Source organism: Vanellus vanellus (genome assembly GCF_965231255.1).
Source record: "Vanellus vanellus genome assembly, chromosome: 3".
Classification (NCBI taxonomy): Eukaryota; Metazoa; Chordata; class Aves; order Charadriiformes; family Charadriidae; genus Vanellus; species Vanellus vanellus.
In genome coordinates, this window is record NC_138907.1 from 99,399,864 (window position 1) to 99,423,055 (window position 23,192).

The 23,192-nt window shown below is 36.6% G+C and overlaps 1 protein-coding gene across 1 annotated transcript in view; it reads left to right on the forward strand.

The window, feature by feature from the left end:
* Nucleotides 1-23,192, forward strand: part of EYS (eyes shut homolog) — a gene marked incomplete at both ends in the record, with an annotated part of 840,074 nt that overhangs the window by 639,747 nt on the left and 177,135 nt on the right. Inside the window, one exon of the mRNA XM_082480747.1 lies at nucleotides 18,993-19,161. Coding sequence (XP_082336873.1) covers nucleotides 18,993-19,161 — 169 coding nt within the window. The remainder of the gene's footprint in view (nucleotides 1-18,992; nucleotides 19,162-23,192) is intronic.

Here is a 23,192-nt window from a genome sequence, read left to right on the forward strand (position 1 = left end):
TAATTAAAGTGATTTAGTAGATAAATTAGATTAAATCTGCCTTGGATCATTTACCTGCAGTTCATCCATTGTGATACTTTTTAGTAGGTTTGTTACCAAATGAATGTAGTAAAAACCCAGAAAAGCAATTACATTTTCCAATCTGAAATCCATCAGCGCTGAGACTGTTAAGAAGAAAATATCTGAGGTGTGACTCAGGGTAAAATATAGTTCAAAGAGGAAAGATCAGACAGCACTAAAATGCAGAATCTACCTTTGCTAATAATTAGATACCACAATCTAAAAGGGCAGGTGTTCCTTTTCCTAGGACATGTTCTTGTGAAAATATTTTGATTTTATCTCCCCTTCAGTCTGTTTTGAGATTGTGTTTCTTTCAAAAGAATAATCAGCACTGCTACTGCTATGCTGAATGGTAGTTCATTTCAACCTTATTTTTTCCTGCCATATTCATTTTTCATTTATGATTTGAAAAAGAAGTAATTTCATAGATGACTACTTATAGCTAAGCAGATATTAGTAAGGCAGATGGGGAACGTGTATTTAAAAGTAGCAGTAAATATGATTTAAGTATTTTTATATTCACTGCTTTCCTGTTTTCTTCATCATGTACTAGAGAACCATAATATCATGTGGTGTTAGCAGCAGAACTGTGACACTGTGTAAGGTTGTTTTACAATTGCAGTTGCTCATCAGACTGGGAAAAATGTATAGAAAATAAATACTACAGTGCAAGTAGTTCTCAAAATGAAACTTAACTCAGCCCTGCCAATAAATAAAATCAAATTTCCCATCCTAACATACTATGTCATATTAAAAATGAATTGTTAGTGACTGTGTTTTGTTATATGAGAGCAGATCTTGGGAGAGGTTCCACTCGACACAGTTCGGGCCCATAGTGTCTGGAGGCAAAGAGTTAAAAGTCTTACTTGAGCTGTGTTTGTGAACTTAAAACTGAATATGGTAAATTCATGGTTCTACCTCTACCTATTCTTCTTGGGTTGCGCCAGTGATGCAGTTAAAGTGCTGCAATTTTATTTTTTTTGCAATGACTCTTGAAGATATTATTTATCTCCTCTGTTTCTCCTTTTCTATCCACTGCATTGTATTTGGCCAAGCCTGTCATTCTGAAATGACCTTTCAGAGTTTGCTGGAAGAAAAGAACAGTTGGTATACAAAAAGGCCTGTCAAAGAAGGAGTGATACCTCCTTATTTTTCTAATTTAGCAATTACTGTTCTGAATTCTATTACTTCAGACATTTCAGATCTTTTTTAGAAATTCTTGCAGTTGCCAATCAATGAGGATCTTCTTCGTTTATTTTGAAAGTTCTATATTTAGTCTTAGGACTCAAGGCAAATGTGTAGTTCCTAGGTATTTTTTCCAGTATCCAAGGCTGGGCAAGGAGCTTCACCTGCTTTTCAGAGCTATTAATAGTTGGTTACTAAAAACGACAGCAAACTGCATTAAAAGCTTTCTAGATGGCCTGGAAGTATTTTTGTAGAACAGTGTTGTTGTTTAACCCCAGTAGGCAGCTCAGCCCCACACAGCCCCTCGTTCAATCCCTCCCAGTGGGATGGGGAAGAGAATTGGAAGTGTGAAACTGAGAAACACTGTTTTCATCACAAGTCCAAAACATAGCACCATACAGCTACTGTGAAACAAAATGACCTCTATCCCAGCCAAAACCAGTACAATCACGCCATTGAAAATTACTGAGGAACATCAGAGGTTTAAAACGGAAAGAATAACATTATAAACTGTAAAAACAACAAAAGTACTGAACTTCATGAAGTAGCTCTTGAAATTCTAATTAACGTGGCAAAAGACTCGCACATTGAACAATTAATGCTCTTCTAGATTATTGGTTAATTTTAGCTATATAAAAGCAAATTTAAGCTTTTTGTATTCTGATAGTATCCTCCAATGTGTTAGGTAATATAATTAAGTTAGTGCAAACTGTTTGATAATCTGTTATTTAATATGTATTGGCCACAGATCAGTGATAAGTGGAACAAAGGAGAAAACAGCAATCTGTAAAAGTTAGGTTGTTTCACTATCAGTACGTCAGACTGTAGGTTTATTTTGCCACATGCTGATAATATTATATTACAAAGACTCAGAAGTATTTGAGTTTTGAACCTGTTCTGCAAATTAACTGCTGTTGTAGCATAGACATGAGTTGTTTTGAGTAAAACAAACACTGCCCAGCTCTGTTGGATATAGTAAGTGCTTTGTGAGCAACCATAAGGTCAAAAATAGAAATACACCAGCTGAAAAGCTGGAAGTACCTTTAGTGTTCCATTGGTGAGGGCAGCAGACTTTCTAGCTCTGATAGTTCAGGACCTCTGAAATCACATAATCCTGATTATCATCTTGCCTTATGCATTCCTGTCTGACTTAGTATGGTTTTGATTTTAGCAGCTTCTCACTGAAAGACTGTTAAAGCAAAATCTAAAATCGATATCAGCCATGAGGTAAAGTATTAATCTCTAAATCTTGGGGTTGATGAGAATATATGTTCTGAAAACATGATGGATGGAGGGAAGAGAAGATAATCAGAAATGCTTACTTTTAAAAGGAAAGCGTTACTTAATTCATTTTTTCTTATTCTGATCTGAATCAAATTGAAGCTTTAATAGTTTTACAAAATGTAATGAAAAGTTAGTGTTTGTCTCTCAGGGGTGTTCGCCTCTCCAGTCTGAGAAATTGCTTTTATCTTAGCTCACTGTATTAAATCTTACTGATTTCCCAGCTTCATGTATAATAGTGAAGTAATATTCCAATGGAATACATGGGTGGATTTATTTCAGCTTTAAAGAAATAAATATCTAACATAATAACGGGGTTTGTTTACTGAGTTGTCTATGATTTTATTAAAAGGGGGAAAACCAGCCTAACTGCCACAGCAACATCAGAAGGCTCATTTTGAAATGGCATTTCAGAGTTTGCTGGGAGAAAAGAACAGCTGATATACAAACATTAAACCTCTAATTGAGATGTAGTAAATTGCATAAAATTATTTTTTGTGGCTTGCGAAGGAAGATGCATGAATTGGTAGACATGCAAATGTCAAGCACAATTTGAAGTTACTTGTCCTGAGACTATGTGTTCTTCTGTGCCACAGTATTTTGTTTGTACAAACCATTGATCCAAATCAGAAAGGGAGAGAAAAGAACACTCTTACTGAATCCAGGCTTTGTAGTTTTCAACAGCTTCAAGGAGACAATTGCTCCACTCACCTGTAACCAGAAATTAGTTCTCCGAGTCCTTGAATTGATGTGGGTTCTTGTACAGTATCCTAATACAAATCTGTTCTTCTGAACTACAGTTCCATAGGGTCATATGAAGTGAAGAGTAAGTTTGTACAACATGACTTGTACTTCTAAAATAGCCACTTGGCTGCGATCTAAGCAGTTCACTCAATTGAAACTTTTTTTTCTCCCCTCCTATTCAGACTTGAGAGACGGATTCCATCTGCCTGATTCCATCTGCCTTTTATACCCATGAATGAAAAATATTTCTCTTCTGGCTTGGGTTTTCTCCCCCAGATCTTAATCACTTTTCTTTCTCTGGATCACATCTATAAAATGCTTCTGGACTCAAAACTCCTCGCAGTGATAATAATTTAATTTTCCCTATCCTATTTGCTACCTTTTAATTTTGTCTTTGAAGATGTTCCATAAGATACAAATGCATTAGGTTGATAACACCTCCCTGGATATCCTTGAGAAGCTGATGTTCAGAAAGATTTCCTTGGGAAATAATTAAAACATTTCTGGCTAAAGGTGGAAAGTAAATGAATTTACAAATATACAAATATATATGGTTTTATATATATACAAATATATATATACAAATTCATATGGTTTCATCCTGTCTTTAACACTGGAATTTACTGGATGGGTTTATGCCTGTATTTCATATCTAAACTTTTGGCCTGAAAATTTCCTTTTTAAAACAAGTGTGAGGAAAAGGTAGACTATTTCAGATATCTTCTCCTGATTGTTGGAAGTAGCATCTAAAAAAATGTGCAGTGTCACAAAGTAATAAATAATGCTGAATATCGTAAATGAGTACAAGCCAAAAAGTTAGTGTTTGTACAGTGTGTTTCATCTATAGTTTTTAAGCTTTGCTTAGGAAATGGGATTCTGCAGCTGTGAAAAAAGCAAAAACACAGGAGTTTTTGATTTTTTTCTATTCATTTTAATTTGGAACATTAAAAAAAAAAAAAAAAACAACACGATGGTTACAGGGACCTAGGATTCTGAGATTACTTCCACTATAATCTCATCATGGCTTCTCCAAACTTGAGCCAGCTGGTTCCTCAGGCTTGCAGAAATTCATCAGTCTCCAGTCCCAATACTCCATAACCTGGGAATCCCTGGACGATCTGAGGGATGATCCTGATCCCTGGATGATCCTAAAGTACAGGATTTCCTTCCCAAGAGCTGGAGACAAGAGTATCTGAAGATTTCTAGATCCTAAGTGAGGAGGTGGGAGCTCTGACCTAGTTGACACCACAGACTCCCAATGCTTCCAGTTCTGTGTTGGGTTCCTGGGGAAACCAAGATTAACAGCTTGGTGTAGGTCACTTTTTAGGACAGGTATTGAACAATGAAAGGCTAAGAAGCCCATCTCGGGACATACTGTATTTTTACAAAGTCATGTTTCATTTGTAATTATTGTTATTTTCCCTTTTCTTGGGTTGTCCAGATGTCCTCCTAGCTGGGAGCACAACTCCTTCAGGTGGTGTAAATCGGTACTTAAGTGTCTTCTACCTCAAACATACTTGTGTTCTACGAGTTTAGCTGTGACCTTTACATATAGGAAAGTGTGCATGTTATGATGTGCTTTTTTCTTAGATCGTCCACAGATGTTTGTACCAACATGAGGAGTAGTATTTTGGCAACTCAGTGGAAAAGGGGTTTGATATTTCAAATGTATCCATTTCTCACATACCCTCTCCATTTACTTTGGTCTTACTTCCAAAATATGTATAATATCCTAAATTGTATAAAAGAAGAATTGCTTCCCTTCCATCTTTTTCATCACTGACTTGAAGGAATGACTGTCCTGATTTTACATTACTTTACATTAAAGTCTTAAATGGATCAGTTTAGATTCACTGTCTGTGCCACAAGGAGCTCAGTATCAGCCTCCCAGTGCTGATTTTTTGCAATTACTATTCAGCTGTTAAACAGGTCTTTTAATGGAGAACTGCTAGTGAAAGCCATCCCACTACATGAGAAAATCATTGACATCAATGAAAGAAATAGACAATTTGAAAATCTGTGAGAGAATGCCACACACTATTTAAAACTAGGCAATGAATTGAAAATGAGATACTATGAGATGAATTCCTTAGCTCAACAATTACTAAAAATAAATTATTGAAATTACTAAAATTAAATTTTAGACAGTTAACAGCACAATGCAGGAAACCTGGATGTGGTTTCCAAGATAGAGCTTTTTGTCTTTTCTCTACATCCTCTGGGCACAGTACTTAAAAGCTGTGCAGCACAGTGAGTCCTGTAGCACTGGAAAAAATGATACAATGTTCACATAAGTTCTATTTGCTTCATTGTAGCAGCACCAAATCTTGAGGTGAAAGAAGAACTGTTTTGTTAGAGATGTAAAAGTGAATGGGAATCAACCTAATTCGGGAAACATTTAATGGAAACTTTTCTGTTAAATATATCATTTGTATTTCACTATTTGTTGATGCCCTAAAACAGCTCTGGATCTTCTGCTTTGCTTTGTACAGTGCAGGCTCCAAAGAGGTCTACCTCAGTATGTGTGTAGATGGAATAGGTGCTCATAGTGTGAGAACAGACTGGAGTTCAGTAGCTTACAAACTGAGTCCCTTTTACTTCCACAGTAGTGTCCTGCTTTTGTCTTTAGAACAAATCAGCTTCTGGTAGCACAAGGGCAGCTTCTAAACTGAGAAAAGAAAAAAAAAAAAAAAGGCATACAGAAACATTAATATTTTAAGAGGTTCTTGTCCTGGTTCACTGAGAAACTGTCTAACATTTACATGTTTTATGCTTTTATTGCCACGTAACCTTCACACATCTTCTAGTTTGTATTCTTTGCATCAGAGAGCATCAAACTTTTTTTTAATAGTTCCTGTGTTTTTTTTCTATAATCAAGCCACGTATGCTTGAGATCTGTTGCTGCTTACATACCCTGCTTTAGAAATTCTCTTCCGTGTTGTGTTGAGCTATGGGGATTATTTTAGTCCATGACAAATGGTACTGTATTTGTTTTCTTGCTTGGAAGACATGATTGTTTTCCTCCTGGAATCCTTTTTAGAAATATCCATGTATAATAGAAAGGGTTTCTTAAATGTTGGCAAACACTGGGAAATAGTTTGCCATTTGCTTTCCAGCACTTTCGTAATTTCACTTCTGTATTTTCCAAACTGTATTCTGGTGGTGTAGCTCGGCCACCTGGACTTAAATTATTATGAAGCAGAAGTTTTGCTTATCTTGAAACTAATGTGTTTGAATTCTGCAGTAAAACTAGGGAAAAGGGGAAATTTTTGCTTACAGGTACTTTTTGTAGGATAAAATTATCTCTATTCTTTCATTGTCCACCTTGCTATTCATTTAACTACGCATGTTTACAAATTAATCCTGTAAATCAAATCAGCAACCTATTTGAGCAGACCTGCTTGTACCAATACAAAGGGGCTTACAGTAGTGCTAAAGTTTATTTGTGTACAGTTAAACAAAAGGGAAGTTATGTTAGTTGGTGTGTAATGCTTCAGGGAAATCAATGGGCATGTGGTATTTTGCAGTAACTGGAAAACTGTGCCAGAAATGGTTCTGGAATAAGAGCTTTTAGCCTGGAGAAACCACTTGGCAGGTTCCCAAGTTAGCCACAACTTAGAGTTGAAATACTGTTTTCCTTTTCTTTCAGAGAGAACACCCCAAAACATGAAAGGAATCTTTGTCTAAAATCATCCTGCATAGAACATGTAACACTCAATTAGAACAAAGTAGCCCTTTGTATAGATGAAAGTCAGATCTGCATTGCAAAGAGGTTGAAATAAAAAGGTTTGAAAACAGAGCTGTTCAAGAAGGTTGGCTTCCTAGGTTTATTGAAACTCCCATAGACCCTTTTATTACCTTTGGGACTAAATTTGTGCATGCCTTTTTGGGTGGGCAGAATGGAGGGTGAGAAGAGATGAGGTTGGGAATGTCTGTGTTTACAGCCATGCTACAGGCTTCTTCCACCTCCGGAGTTTGCTGAGCTGTTCCATGAGGAAGCAGTCTTCCCCTTCTTTCTTCCTACTTAAAAGGGATTTATATTGACCTAAAATACAGCAGCTATGGCTAAGCGGCAACTTTCTTGTTTACTGCTCAGTCACTTCTTCTTTAACAAAATCCACATGGCAGTCTGGACACAGCAGACAATGTAGAGGTAGACTGAACAGTTACTCTCTTTGTTTCACCCAGGCCTGCAGTAGCAGTTTGCTACATCACTGTAACATCAAATCAGCAGAAAAAAGCATGCAGACGAGCTGAAAGCTCTAATACTGACCATCCATCTCATCTGGCACTTCTACTGGTTATGTTTTGGAAGGGGAGAGTGAGGGTACTACAGTTAAAGCCAAGATAACCAACGTAAAGCCAATAAAATATCTCATTTCAGTCTAAGGTAATGTCAGAGAGTATTGCTTTTACATCTTGGCTGAATAAGGCTGCTAATAAAAATAAAGAATTGTGCAAGAGATTAGGCATTTCTGATTTTTCAATTGGCCACCTCATTAGTTTAATCCAGGTAAGTTTGCTTACATGATTGTAACATTCTCTTGCGATTTCGTGTGAGTGAACTGGTTATGTGCCTACAACACTGAGCCCAGTTAAACCACTTTGAAATTATTGCTGTTACTGCAACTCAGATTTATTATTATTGTTGTTATTATTAATAATAATAAATATTAACACATTAAATATTATCTTAAAAATCAATTGGAAAATTCTCTTCTATGACCATTAAATGTTAGATACAGTCTAGTGAAAATGTTTAAACTGATCATTGTATGTAAGTGGTATTTCTAATTTGGTACTTTCTCACTAATATAACAATGGCAAATGTTAGGAAATAAGGGGAAAAGTAGGCAAGATGTCTATAGGGGTAATTCTCCATTTTATATTTTTGCATTCTTCTATCAGAAAATTCAGACTAAATATAAATAAATTACATTAGCAAAAATGTGAGGACACAAAAAATTACTCTGCTTTGTGAAGCGTAAATACATTGAAAAGTCTGGTTTTCTGATTCCTGCTCTGATGCTAATAAGATTAGTCTACCTTAAATTGTTAATAATTTTAGCCCTTTAATATTCTTCCTGGTCTGTTATTTGTTTTTTTTCACCAAACCCTAGACTTAGCTACATGATTCCCAAAAGAAGCCATGGCAAGATAGTTTTGGGTTAATATAATTTGGAGATGGAGAAGAAATTGCTTTTGTGGCTCTCATTTTCCTCTTAAAAGTTCACATTTTGAAAGACCAAAAAACCCCAATATTTATGTTCACCTTGCTCATTCTCAGCTGCAGACATTGTTACTGGCTAATCTCAGGCTCTTACTGTATACAGCAAAGAAGTCCGTTTCAGAATAGGATCATAACTCTATGATTTGAATCCAAGGCTTTGAAAGAGCCCCCACCCCAGCCTCAAGCCTCAGGGACAACTATAAGATACTAACCTAAACAAATGAAAACATTGCAACCAATCCACTGGCTCACTGTAATTAAGTAGAATCAAGTAAATATATTAATTCCAGGCTTATGAAATAGAAAAGCTTACACTCTCTGGTTCAAGAAGTCAGAAGGACTTCTTGATGAACTTGCTGTTTGTGGTTTTAGTACAATACCAAAATACAGCATTTATTTTTGCAATTCTGTTGCAGCTTAGTGGACTTTATTGTCCAGCCTCCTAATAAGTTTTATAAATGGGAGCCTAAGTTATGAAATTGCCTTTGAAATTCGATCTTCCACTGAATACCACATGTTTACTTTTGCTGCATCATGACCTGCATAATTTTCTTTACTTTTTCTTAGTATGGTGTTACTCTTAAGTCTTGGATTTTTGTTTTTTGTTTTGTTTTGTTTTGTTTTCTCTTTTTTTGTTCCACTATCTTATTAGCCACTTGTTATGCTGGACAATATTCTGTCCATTTATTTGCAGGTGCATGACTATTTCATATATTTATATTTTTAACTAAGACATATATATATATGTGCACTAACTCTCCCTTCCCCCCAAAAAACCCAAACAACAACAAACCAAAACCAAAAGTATTTTCTAAGAATAAAATTTAACCGTTTTTCTGGAGAAACACTGAATGTATTGACCACAAGTTATTGTGTATTAAAATAAAGAGAGGCATAAAAACCAGAATGTGAATATATTCCTATAAATGTGGTTTAGAGGTCTTGCAAAGTCCTATGAAGTATGCTGAAATTAATTTCAAAACAGTCATCTAAAAAGGTCAAATCAATATTTACTATATTAAAAGCATTGGTAGAAGGATGTCAATTGATCGTTGGTTGATTAACCAGTTGACACCCTATCAAACTCATTTCTCCGCTTTATGCAATATTTGTTAAAAGATTAGAAGATCATCTATGAATAGGTCAAATGGACTTCAGTAGTGTATTACCAAGACTTTAGCAGGAAGATAAAGAAACTTTTTGATTTCATAGGAACACAGTAGTAGTACCTCTGAAACACTATTTTCTCTTTTTTCTTTCCACATTTATGCAGGAGGAACTTACTTTTAAAGGGAAGGTACTGATGGCCAGAAAATGAGAAATTTCAGGAACTACCTTTGCACCCTAAACCTATGAAAACAAACTCAGATTACAATTCAGATTAGATGTACACAATTCTGTAAACTATGCATCTGTATGTCTAAATAATAGTAGGAAAGTCTAATCTCATTAAAATCTCCTAGGAAAGTAATAAAAATTTGGTGCATACACAATGCAGCAATACATAAACTGTGTTATTTATATGAGCACATTAAATTTAGTGTGCTTAAAATTACAGCTTGCATTTGACGTATAATATTGATTATTTATTCTCTGGGGCCAACCAGATGACAAATTAGTCTACAGAGTTATCTAGATGGAAGATTCCTCTTCAACTGACTAAATATGACACATGCTGAAAAAGCCTGAATATTTGTTCAAATTAAAGTTTTATAGCCAATTACTCGTCAAGTATTTCTCTGATCCTTTGGGATAGGAATATTAGCTTATATGTTCAAGCACCATTGCAGAGAATAAAATTACTTTGCTAGCAGAAATAAAATTAAAATGACTGAAAATACATTGATATCTCATGAAGCAAAAAGATGGCCTTAGATTTTTGATAAACATAAGAATTACAAATATACAAATAAAATATGTACACATTTAGCTGAGAGTCACTGTAAAACAACAGAAAATGAAGCTATTGGGTCGCATTCATTTGTGTAACCGAACAGTTCTCATTATAATGACTAATATGTGATCTCTAGTACATCAACACATTATGAAATGTCTGAGTTTCCAAATGTATTCTGACAGCTGCTTTTTACCCCTGAAAACCAATACTTTCTTTAATCCACTCCTTTTAGAAGTTCATTAGACTTGAATCAAAAATGTGAAAGCTAATGTTCAGGTAGACCTTGTGTGATACTTTACAGAACAAATATATTAATGAGTGAACTTCAAAAGGTTTTTACAAGTCCTTGCTTCATTAAAATTTGCCATAATATGTGTCACAGTGCCCTTAAAAGCAACCGGCTTTTCAACATCAAATATAGTAATGCATTATGACAACTCCAGTGTAAATTATGGTTTGATATTCAAAGTCTACCTCAGATTTTTTCCTGTAATTGGAAGAGACTGAAAAGTATAAATGAAGATATAAAGGACCTTCATTTCCGTCCTAGATAGGACATTTTTTTTTTAATAGATAAAACTCTGCTCTTTTTGCAGGAAGATATTTCCTGTCAAATATGTTGAGCTTGAAGAAAATATTAGATAATAGCTTCCCAATTTCCTCTACGTCAAATTCAGGAAAAGAGGTAAGCACTTATGCATCATTTTGAATGCAGGTGGTAAAATACGTCTGATTAGGTACAAGTATCAATTAGGAAGATTCTTTTTGCTTCAAAATCCAACACACTTAGGAGTAAAGTAATAATTTTTGGAGATGAAACTAATCAAATAGAAAAAAATAAATGACTGAGTTGTTTTCAAAACTATTAAAAACAGGTAGCAAATTGCTAATTTTGTGGATGCAGACTAACAACAACTAGATTGTTTGGTATTTTTTCAACACCCAGCTTCTTGACAATTTTTTATACCTTCTATTGAGGTACTACTGTCATAATGTTTTCACAAAATCTTGAACTAAATATGAATTAATAATTTTCCTTTTTCCTTTCTCATGTCAGTCTGTTCCACTTGGTCTTACTTGACATGTCTATGTAATATCCATAAAAAATAACAGAATTTAATAATTATACATCATCTCTCAGCTGGACAGTTTAGCATGCTTCATGGCTTCATATTATTCTGAGACAGGTCATTTTCTTCCTTTTACAGATACACAAGAGTTGGCCAAAAATATAGAATTCTCATCTGCTCTAAACTCATGCAGTTATAACTTAGCTGCTGTACAGCAACTGACGGTCTAGGGAAAAAAAAAAAAGTGATTATTCCCTCCTAAACTTTGAGGTCAGAAGAGGAATAATGAGGGCTACAAAACAGGAATATGAAAATCATTTCTTCTTGTGGCTCCTTGTTTCCCAAAGCATATGAACGTCAAACTGCTTTAATATGATTTCATTTTGTCAAACATGGAGCTAACTCTTGAACTTCTCAGGATTTAAGGAATGCTAAAGCTGTCAACATCAAATATTTTTCTTGAAATAGAACTAATAACATAATTACATTGGGTTGATTTATTTATTACAATGCAGTTGCCAAAAGAGGAAGGTAACTTGATCTCTAGGCACTAGGTAATGACAATTGCTTTATGTTTCAGGTAACTATGGAATCATTAATTTCCTTTAAGTTAAATGGTGTGCATATTTCTTACCTTCTGTCACACAATCTTAGCAGTGATACAGAAGGCAGAATAGGTCACATCAAAATTAGCAGCTGGACCAGGCCAATAGGTCATCTAGCTCAATCTCTGAGCAAAACCAGTCACAAATACTTTTTGAAAGGGATGTAAAAAACATGACAAGTGTGATTTTTCCCAAAATACATTACTTCAACTTCCACCAATCAGTGAGATTAGGATTTCCTGAGCTGTGATTCTGTTATACTTGCTAGTCTGGTGGACTGCTTTTCCTGCATTTTTCTTATTTTTTCAAGATTTTTTTTTAAATACTTTTGACCCACATAATGTCTTGTGGCAATAAATTACCCAAAACAAATATGCATTCTGTGGAAAGTTATTAATCAATTCCTTCTGTTTTTCAAGCCTGTGACTTGACAGTATCATTGAGTGCCCTTAGTTTTTGTGTTACAAGACGCAAGAGGTCGTTTCTTATTCACATTTTCCTCTGCATATTTTATCCGTGTTGAATAGGCTTGACCTGTTTCTTACTGTGGAAGCCATACCATCCCTCTAATCGTCCCTGCTTCTGTTCTGTGTTTCAATGTACCTTTGCAGAAAAATTCCAAAGACACTTTTAGTGGCATCACCTGCTTGATTTTCCCAGAAAATTTTAAACTCTTTTCATCTGATACTGCTCCACTTGTATGGCAGTGTCCTTCAATGAAAATGAAATGATGCCCCACTCTTAAGGATTGCTTATTTGACCCATTGCCTCTCAGTGCTTCCTCTGAGTCTTCACGATTAAATACACTGTCTTTCTGCCATTCAAAGCCCCTAGCAATCTGCAAAGTAAGAGATTAAGTCAGTGATCTGAATTCAGATCTCCCAGCTGACAGCAGCGAGCATTATCAACAAGGCACCAGGCTGGCCTGATAAAGAAAAACTTGTGTATTTTATTCCATAAGGATTTTTTGCCTCGTAATGTAGGAGTTCAGTTGCAGCAAGCAGAAGGCTTTTGAGTATTGAAACGAATGAAAGCAGCAAGAGTAAGATTTATTTTGTTTCATATTTTATTGTCTCGAAGCTGCTGAACTCGCCTAATCAATTATTTCATAGATTTCTAAAGTTACAGTCATTGAGGAAATCGTTATTGTATTTCTGTATTATTGTAGGTATGTGATGCTTTATGAAATACCCACGTCAGATTTTGTATGTACCAGACACAATCCCTAGGAATTTTCTGAATCATACTTATTTCACTTTGATTTTCTTCCCACTGTGAACATGAGATAAAAGAATGCATTGCTCACAGGTAGTTAAATTTGGTTCCCTGGGATATTTTGTGAGCATGAGATGGGTAGAGCAAGTCACGTATTTATCAGTCTCTTGATATTGCTGCTAAACTGACTTGTTGCCTGCTGGGAACACCTCCATTCTCGGTAATATGGAAAAGGTTTGCTGCACTGGTCAGCAAACTTTTTTATCATCTGTACTTCTACTATACTCTTTAAGTGATGGAAAAGAACAAGCAGAGAATCTGTCCCTAACTTTCAGATCTCCATCGTAGGTTGTTTACCACCGTAATTGAAAAATACAAATAGCAAATTCAGAGTTTAAGCCCCTGACTAACTATTCTGATAGCTGGTTCAGTTCAAATCTCTAACATTTCAACTCAGAACTACTGTATTAACTTGTTTTTGCCTAACGAAAGCCCTCCAGCAGGCCATTTGGTTCTGATGCACAGATACCAAGAGTGTGAATTGTTCATCTAACTTCAGATATTGCTGGAGTACACGTTTACAGCTAAGCTAGTGACCCTCAAGTCCTTTCATAGCACGTGGAGAGAAAATAGGTGGGTTTAGGTCATGATTCATCTGGCCTTTTTAGTCGTTTATTATAAGGTGAGGAGAATCACATCCTAGGGATTACCCATTTCTCTTCATTATTAAAGAGGCCCAAGGACTTTCAATGAACTTATTTACCCTGTAGATTATAGACCACTTGGTCAAATGTCTGGTCAGATCTGTCCTACTGGAAGATGAATGCATTATTCCCTTTCTAGAGTTTTGTGGTGTTTTTTTTTCTGATACTTGTTCTTGCTGCTAAAATGTTACGTATTTCACATTTGAATTTATTTAGCGGTGGCTGGAGCAGTTGATGGGTCTTACTATCTTCAAGATTAAAAAGTTTATTTTTACTAGAATTCAAGAGAATTATTAGTAGAATTTAATAGAATTCAGTAGTAAGCCAAACTTGTCACAAAAAGCAAACAATGCAAATGGAAAATTAGGAGTGAAAACAGGCTGATTCCAATTTACTAACAGTGGAAAACTGTATTCTTCCCCTTCCTGCGGTTTATTTTCTAAGACAAAGTCAAATAGGATCATAATAGAAACTTGTTAAAGTTTTCTCAACATTTTCTTGTTATACTGTGTGTTATTATGAAAATTGTAGTCAATAATATCCCAAATAACGTATTTATTTCAGTAGAAAATTTGAGCCTCAGTTAAACCATTAAAGTATAATTCCTAGCAATATAGAATCAAAGAATCATAGAATAGTTTGGGTTGGAAGGGACCTTTAAAGGTCATCTAGTTCAACCCCCCTGCAATAAGCAGGGACATCTTCAACTAGATCAGGTTGCTCAGAGCCCTGTCCAACCTGACCTGGAATGTTTCCAGGGATGGGGCATCTACCACCTCTCTGGGCAACCTGTTCCAGTGTTGTAAAAATGTAAATTTTTTGTAAAAATGTAAAAATTGTAAAAAATTTCTTCCTTATATCTAATATAAATCTATATGTGCTGTTCAGGGAATCCAAGACCCAACCCCATAGTCTCTGGTATGAATTCTCTGGTATGAATTTTTGCAAGTATTGTATCTTAATCGGTTTCAAGGTTATTACTTTGTTAATTTTTAGAAAAAGTTTACAATAACTAATAATTTAAGATGTCTTTTCACTGTATGCTATTACCAATTATATGTATAAATTGAAAACATTAATATGTTTGAGGCAATATTTTTTTATGGTCCATAGAATGTCACCTTTTTCAGAATCCCATATCAGGGAATTTTGTATTACTATTTAATATAGCCATGTGGAATGAATCTGTAGTTACATGTATAATGTAGCATCTTGACAAGATCTTCACTTAGAATGATGGTATTTCTTTTATTTATGGATTTCTTTCAATGTTGATAACAATATTCCACTACCAGAGATCTCCTAACACTCGTATATTTATGAAATCTCTCAAAGGTTGCTACTACGTTCTTCCAAAAATACTGTGAGTGTCATTAGGTTGATCTTGATAAGCTTTAGGAAGAGAACACTGTGTGTGAGGCTGCAGTTTGGTACAAGCAACTGTTTGCATTGCATCAAACTGTTCCCTGTTATCAAACTGTTCACTGTTGTTACTGAATTAATTTCAAATGTTAGGTCTACAGTTACCTGTATGTACAAATTCTGTTAAGGATAAAATATTAGATGTGAAAATTGATTCAAAAGTGGGTTTTAGATTTTGCTACTTTTGCCAAATCCAGCAATACTGAAAATGTTTCTTGACAAATACTGAGGGTATTTAAAATGTATTTCCACTCGCTGCAAGATAAGACAAGAACACATAGATTTAGTGGATATTGCTACTGGTGCCCTTGGGATGCTGGGGTTCCTACATGCTCTTCACTGTCTTGCCGTTTGCTGGCCTACTTGCTTGACTAATGCCACTGAATTAGTTTCCTCTCCAGACTTTCTTTTGGAATTGAGTTCTCATTTGTATATTAATTTACTCAGAATTACCTTTATTATTTGTCAAGATTTAAGGAACAAGAGAGTTTGCATACTTAAAAACAATTTTGTAGCTACAGAACAAAGTTACAAGAGATGAAACAAGAGACTGGTAAGATTAACAGTAGAGATTTTCCTCTGCTATTCAAGTACTTCAGCTCGCTTGTGATGTTTGCGAGTTAGCTTTTAAGCCGTGCGGAGAAGAGGGCTCTAGAGAGTTTTCATAGGAACATTTTTCTGTAGAGAGAATGTCCTGTCAGACCATGCTCCCTGGCACCAGTAAGTTATTCCCTGCAGGACCTGTGGCTACTCAAACATCTCCTTCCCCTGCAGTACAGGACATAGAAAGCACAGCTAACCATGTCCTGTTTCAGTACTTCTCAGACGTTAAATTGCTTCACAGTTGATTTCAGTTTTTTCTTGGTGTCTTGTGTTTAAGAAGCCTTTGGTGGCTTCTTTGTTTCACTGTGCTACCTGTAGAGGTTGTATTCCTTCTTCTGATCTACATTGCAGATAATCAGTTTCAGTTTGTGAGAAGATGAAAGCCCAAGGAGATATGCTCTGTTTAGTTTTCTCCCACTTAGGCCCTTCGTCCAAGGAGGGAACTAAACCGTGTGCTCTCAGTGACCTCTTTGATGATGTTGTACAGTTGTGACAGATTGCAGCTGTTGAACAGATTTAGGACAGAGACTGACTGTTGAGGATCAGCAGGCTAATAGACTGCACACCATGGGGAAGAGGTTGTACTCTGCATCTCTGCAGTTCTGGATGGCTTTGTTAGCCGGGTATGAGTTTAAGTCTCCAGTCTCTCTCTTTGCTATATCCTTTTGCTGATTCCGGAGAGGACTTCACTGCATTGGTGATGGAGGCCCAAGCTGCTTTCAGCACAGCACTGCAAGTGTAGTCACTACAGCTGTAATAGCATTTTTCTCAGTAGTTTTGGCTATCCATTAGTGCATAGACTTTTGGATGCAGGGTGCTGGACACCCTGGAAAGTTGCAGGTATTTATAGAAGATCTCTCCTTTGAAGGGAACTATCACAGGACTGATGAGGTTGTCCTTCCTCTCAAGATTTCCCAGGCATCGTGTGCTCCCTTCCCCTTCTCTCTCTCCTCCTTCTCCCCTTCAGCTGGCTGAAAAAAAAAAAAAAAAAAAGAAAAAAAAAATCACAAAATAATATTTCTAACCTAGAAACTAAACTGTGGACAGTTAATATCAAAGTTGAGTGGGTTTTGAAAACTGCCTAATAAAAGACCTTTTAATAGCTTTAACTGCAAGACATACCACTATATTGGGAGTACTGTACTACACTGAGGTTTCTGAAGGTACTACATTTGAAGAATAAGAATTAATGTTGTCTCCACAGAGCATTTCTGTGAAAGGTCATAGAATCACCAAATCGTTGAGGTTGGAAGGGACCTCTTGAGATCAACTAGTCCAACCACCTGCTCAAGCAGAGCAGGGTCACCTAGAGCAGGTTTCTCACAACCACCTCCAGTCAGGTTTTGAAAATCTCCAAGGATCAAGATTGACAAACCTCTGTGGGCAACCTGTGCCAGTGTTTGACCACTCCCACAGTGAAAAAGCATTTTCACGTGTTCAGATGAAATTTCCTGGGTTTTGATTTGTACTCATTGCCTGTCAGGTAGTACTACTGAGAGAAGTTTGGCTCTCTCTTCTCTCTTCTCCTTCCACTCCAATAAGGTATTTATAGACATTGATAAGATGCTCTTCTCCATTCTGAGGAGTCCTGGGTCTCTCAGACTTTCCACATTTGAAAGAGGTTCCAGTCCCTTAATCATGTTTATGGCCCTGCACTGGACTAGCTAGATCTGCTAGTACTGTTTCCCTTGAAAGTATGAATTTAATTAGACAAACGACATTCTCATTGTTTAGGTCTGCTTCTGACTTTTTATTTTTTGCAATGCCTTTGACCTTTACCTCACGCCCAAAGCCAATTTCATCCCATATTTTTTTCACTTTCTCCAACAATCCTGATTTTTCCAGACCTACCATTTAGAAACATAACTACTTCTTGCTTTCCATCCCGCCATCCTGCTTTTCTTTCATTGTCAGGTTGTGGTTTTTTTGGTTTTTTTTTAATTAATGCCCTTCAACACATGCCTGTTTAACTAGGGGTTTCATTTTATTCTTTCTTATGAAGTCAAATAAAAATGGCAGAGGATAAACCATGGGCAGATTTCACAAACAAAGAAAAAATTACTAAGTGAATAAAAATTTTGAAAAATAATACCCACATACTAGTCATGCCAACGTGTAATCATCAGTCCCAAATCTATTGTATAGTTTTAGTTCATTATATTAAAAATTTCTTTACAATAACATTACCTAAACTCAGACTGCTTTTTCTTGTTACTCATTCCTTATTGATATTCCTGCTGATGAATTTGGACAGTCTTCAAGGAGCATTGCTTAACTAGGCTGCTTAAGGCATCAGGAAGACATTCTTCCTAACCTCAATTAGTTTTACCCTATTTTTTCTTGCTTCAGTGGTATTATTATCACAGCTACAGGGGAAAAAAAAAAAAAAACCCAAAACAACCATAATGACAAAGGTAATTAATGCAATAAATGTTGCAAATGTTAAGCCTTCATAGTTAAAAATTTTCTCTTGCCATTATTTATTTTCAAGACAGGAGTAGTGTAGTGGAAAATGTATATACTGCCCAATGGCATCCACATCATAATTTCAAATGCAGAACATTTGAGTATCCTCAAAATGAAGAAAACCTATGTTTCTTATCTACAACTATAAACCAAAAGTACTTCACAAGAATGTCATAGGATGAAAGTTCTGTATGGACACATCTGTAAAGATGAAAAATTTTGACAATCTTTTGAACTTTATTGCATCTTCTAGCAGTAGTCCCTCCTACAATGGTCTTTTCACTACTGGTAATATGCAGATGCTAGAACATTTTCATTTTCTGCATATTTAACTTGAGTGTTTGAAATGAAATGAATTTATATGCGTGCTCTGCAAATAATATAGTTAATTACACTATTCACAGGTATTCAGAAGAACGGATATTTTTAAGTGTGCTTTGCTGATTATATCGTATTTTATTATTTATTTTGTAATAAATTAATAAAAATACTTTTCCTTATTCATTTCAGACACAGCCCTGTTTTTTCCATCCTTCACTGGAAATTCTTACTTGGAACTACCTTCTCTGACATATGTATCTGAGACCAGGACTGCATCTGGGCAGGAAACAAGCAATCTGACAACTCTGTACTTGACAGTGAAAACAACTGCTCTAAATGGCACAATTCTTTACAGTGAGTACCAATGATACTTGAAGCTAAGTATCAGTTTTAGCTCCTTCAGGTCCTTATTAACGTTAGTGTACATCAGCTGGCATTTCCTATTCAGCAGCAAAATGAGTCATTAAAATGCAGTAGAAGCCTTTTGGTATTCTAATGCATGATGCATTATAAAATGTGAACCATCATTCTTTCTGTTACTCTGGAAAGTTCTTTAATTTATGACTCATTGAGCAAAACATAACTTACAACTGAAAATGCTGCTTCCTGACAAGGAAGACCATAGCAAGCAGATGACTCTGGTAATAAGTGGTACAGCTCTAAAATACAAATGTTGAAGAAGTTTCAAACAGCTTATTACAGAGAAACAGCTCCTGCATAACTGGGTTGAGACTCACTTTTTATTACAATTGTGATCTTGGTTCTAAAGATTTTTTGACTTGCAGAAGTATAGGTTAGGGGTGGACCTGCTGGGAAGTAGCTCGGAGGAGAAGGATCTGGGGGTCCTAGTAGACAGTAAATTATCCGTGGCCCAGCAATGTGCCCTTGTTGCCAAAAAGGCCAGTGGAATCCTGGGCTGCATAGGGAAGAGTGTGGCCAGTAGGTCAAGGGAGGTCATTCTCCCCCTCTACTCTGCACTGGTGAGGCCACAACTGGAATACTGTGTCCAGTTTTGGGCTCCCCAGTTCAAGAGGGACAGGGAACTGCTGGAGCGAGTCCAGCGAAGGGCAACTAAGATGATTAAGGGCTTGGAGCATCTGCCTTATGAGGAAAGGCTGAGAGAGCTGGGACTCTTTAGCCTGGAGAAGAGAAGGCTGAGGGGAGACCTTATTAATGCTTACAAGTATCTAAAGGGTGGGTTGAAGGAGGATGGAGCCAGGCTCTTTTCAATGGTTCCAAGTGACAGGACGAGGGGCAATGGGCACAAGTTAGAACACAGGAAGTTCCGTTCAAATACATGGAAACAGTTCTTTACGGTGAGGGTGACAGAGCACTGGCACAGGCTGCCCAGGGAGGTTGTGGAGTCCCCTTCTCTGGAGATTTTCAAGACCCGCCTGGATGCAGTCCTGAGTAATGTGCTCTGGCAATCCTGCTTTAGCAGGGGAGTTGGACTAGATGATCTCTAGAGGTCCCTTCCAACCCTGAAAATTCTGTGATTCTGTGATTCTGTGAAGTATCTTACGTTTTCAAAATTTGCTGTATTTTAGAGTATTTACTGTGATTTCACACTTCAGAGGATTCTTTTGTGGTCCCTAGAGAGTAGACTTGGACGTATGCTTGTTAATACTACATAAGAATGTTGCTTCCTACCTGCATATTTCATTCCTCACTATATGGTATGAACTTCTGAGACAGCATGCTTTTCACTAGTCAGCACGAAAAATCAGCTTCTCTGCCAGTTGAATATTTTGTTATATATTTCAGTTTGTAATTTCTATCAAAAAGGAAAACGTGGAAAGTGAGGTGATTTGTTCCTGAACCCAGAAAGAGCTAGAACTATATGTTTGTGCAATCATCTGTGTGATAGATGTATTCCACAAAGACGAAACCATTAGGAGCGTTCACTGTTCACTGCAGCTTCCTAGGGTTTGTCTACACAAAGAAATTTTGCTGATTTAATATAAATTACTTTGATTAATTTTTTTAATTTTTATATTAATCTGGAAAGAATATAGGTCAATTCACCTGTGCTATTTAAATATTTATAAGCCAAGGTTAAAAGTAGTATAAACTCTGTGGGATTATTTAATTATGCCTTTTATTATCATGTGTAAAACACTTCCTTTAGATGTAAAACACTGTAGCCCCAAATTGAACATTTATGTTTACTGCTTTTCAAAATGCTATATCAAATCCTTGTATTTTATAGCTGGGCTGTTGCTGCAGCTGCCTAAGCTACATAGCTGCAGAATTTGATAAGAATCATGGATAAGTGGTGATCACAGAATCACAGAATCTCCTAGACTGGAAAAGACCTGTAAGAACATCTAGTCCAATCATTAACCTAACACTGACAAGCCCACCACTAAACCATGTCCCTAAGCATTATATCTACATGACCCTTAAATATGCACCACTGCCCTGGGTAATGCGTTCCAATGCCTGATGACCCTTTCAGTAAAGAAATTCTTCCTAATATCCAATCTAAACTTCCCTTGGTGCCACTTGAAGCCATTTCCTTTTGTTCTATCACCTGTTACTTGACAGAACAGATCGATTCCCATCTCTCTGCAACCTCCTTTCAGATAGTTGTAGAGAGCGATAAGGTCTCCCCTCAGCTTCATTTTCTCCAGGATAAACAACCCCAGTTCCCTCATCCCCTCCTCATAAGACTTGTGCTCCAGACCCCTCACCAGTTTGGTTGCTCTTCTCTGCACACACTCCAGCACCTCAATGTCCTTCTTGTGGTTAGGGGCCCAAAACTGAACACAGTACTCAAGATGCGGCCTCACCAGTGCCAAGTACAGGGTTAAAATGACCTCCCTGGTCCTACTGGCTACACTATTCCTGACACGGGCCAGGATGCCATTGGCCTTCTTGGCCACCTGAGCACACTGCTGGCTCATGTTCAGCCAGCTATCAATCAACACCCCCAAGTCCCTCTCTGCTGAGCAGCTTTCCAACCACTCCTCCCCAAGCCTGTAGCATTGGCGAGGGTCGTTGTGGCCAAAGTATAAGACCCGTCATTTGGCCTTATTTGAAACTCATACAGTTTGCCTTGGCCCATCGATCTAGTCTGTCCAAATCCCTCTGCAGAGCCTACCTACCCTCAGGCAGATCAACACTTTTCACCCAGCTTGGTGTCATTTGCAAACTTATCGGGGGTGCACTCAATCCCCTCATCCAGATCATTGATAAAGATGTTAAACAGGACTGGCCCCAGTACTGAGCCCTGATGTGGCAGTTCTTTATGTTGAAGTGGTTTATACTTGTTAGTTGTTTCAATTTCAAGAGGGGTTGTCTTTTAAGAATTCAAGGAAGGTCACTGGAAGTATTTTGAATGTATTAGGCATTTAATGATTTCGTTTGCCTCATCCCTGCACAATAGCTGGCTTCAAGCCAAAGTTAAAGTAAAACCATGTACTCATAAGCCCTAATGAGTAAGCATGTCTGTTAAAAATAATAATAGTAGTCCAACATAGAAGTTTTTTTGCTGTTCTTAGGAGTGCTGTTTTCTGAAAACCTGGGTAAGAGTACTCTACTCCTACAACCAGAGACAAATTTGTTTCTATCACTACTTGTTGGAAAAGGTTTTGAGCTGAAAGTGGCAAATTTATGAAGCTGGGAAGTGATGGTGGTTGGAGTAGCTTTGAAACAGAATTTGCAATGCTGGATGCTGTTTGCCTAGTTTAGAACTCAACTATGTTACACACAGTGCATTTGCTTATCTTTGCAAACATCAAATGTGCAAAATTTGTAACTGAAAATCAAATTCCAACTCTTTCACTATCTATGCTTTTCCATAATTACAAACAAATATAAGCTACTTGCTTCTCCATTGCATTTTATACAGAAATTACACAAAGATGGACAGTATATTCTGTCCTTTTTATTTCCATCCAGCTACACAAGGCAGAGTTACAAACTAAGCTTTAATTAGTAGCAGGTGTTCCATACTTTCATTCACAATCATCATTTTAAATGAAAGTGCATTGAAAAGCATATTAAACTTGGTAATTTTTTAGAAGATGTCTCTGCCTTTTCATTTTAGGTTTCTCCAATTATCAGGTGAGAGCTAGCCTGTACTTGGAATTAATGGGATCCCTTAGAGTAGCGTTGATATCAGAGATGAGCGTTATCTTGAGCTTTCACACTGTGATGTAAATCTATGCAGGCTGTGGAATTTCTGCTTTGCTACTTCTAAGTTTTCAAATTGTTTTGAGAAACCTAGAAATTATCACATTTTATACGTTTAGTTCTGACCAACTGGTATAAGGTAGTAATCTGCACATACTTCTCACAAGTGCGCTTGAATATTTTGGGTAGACAGTGTCAGAGATTTAAGTATCTTAGGCAACATAGGATGAAGTGTGCAGACTGCCCCAGGAT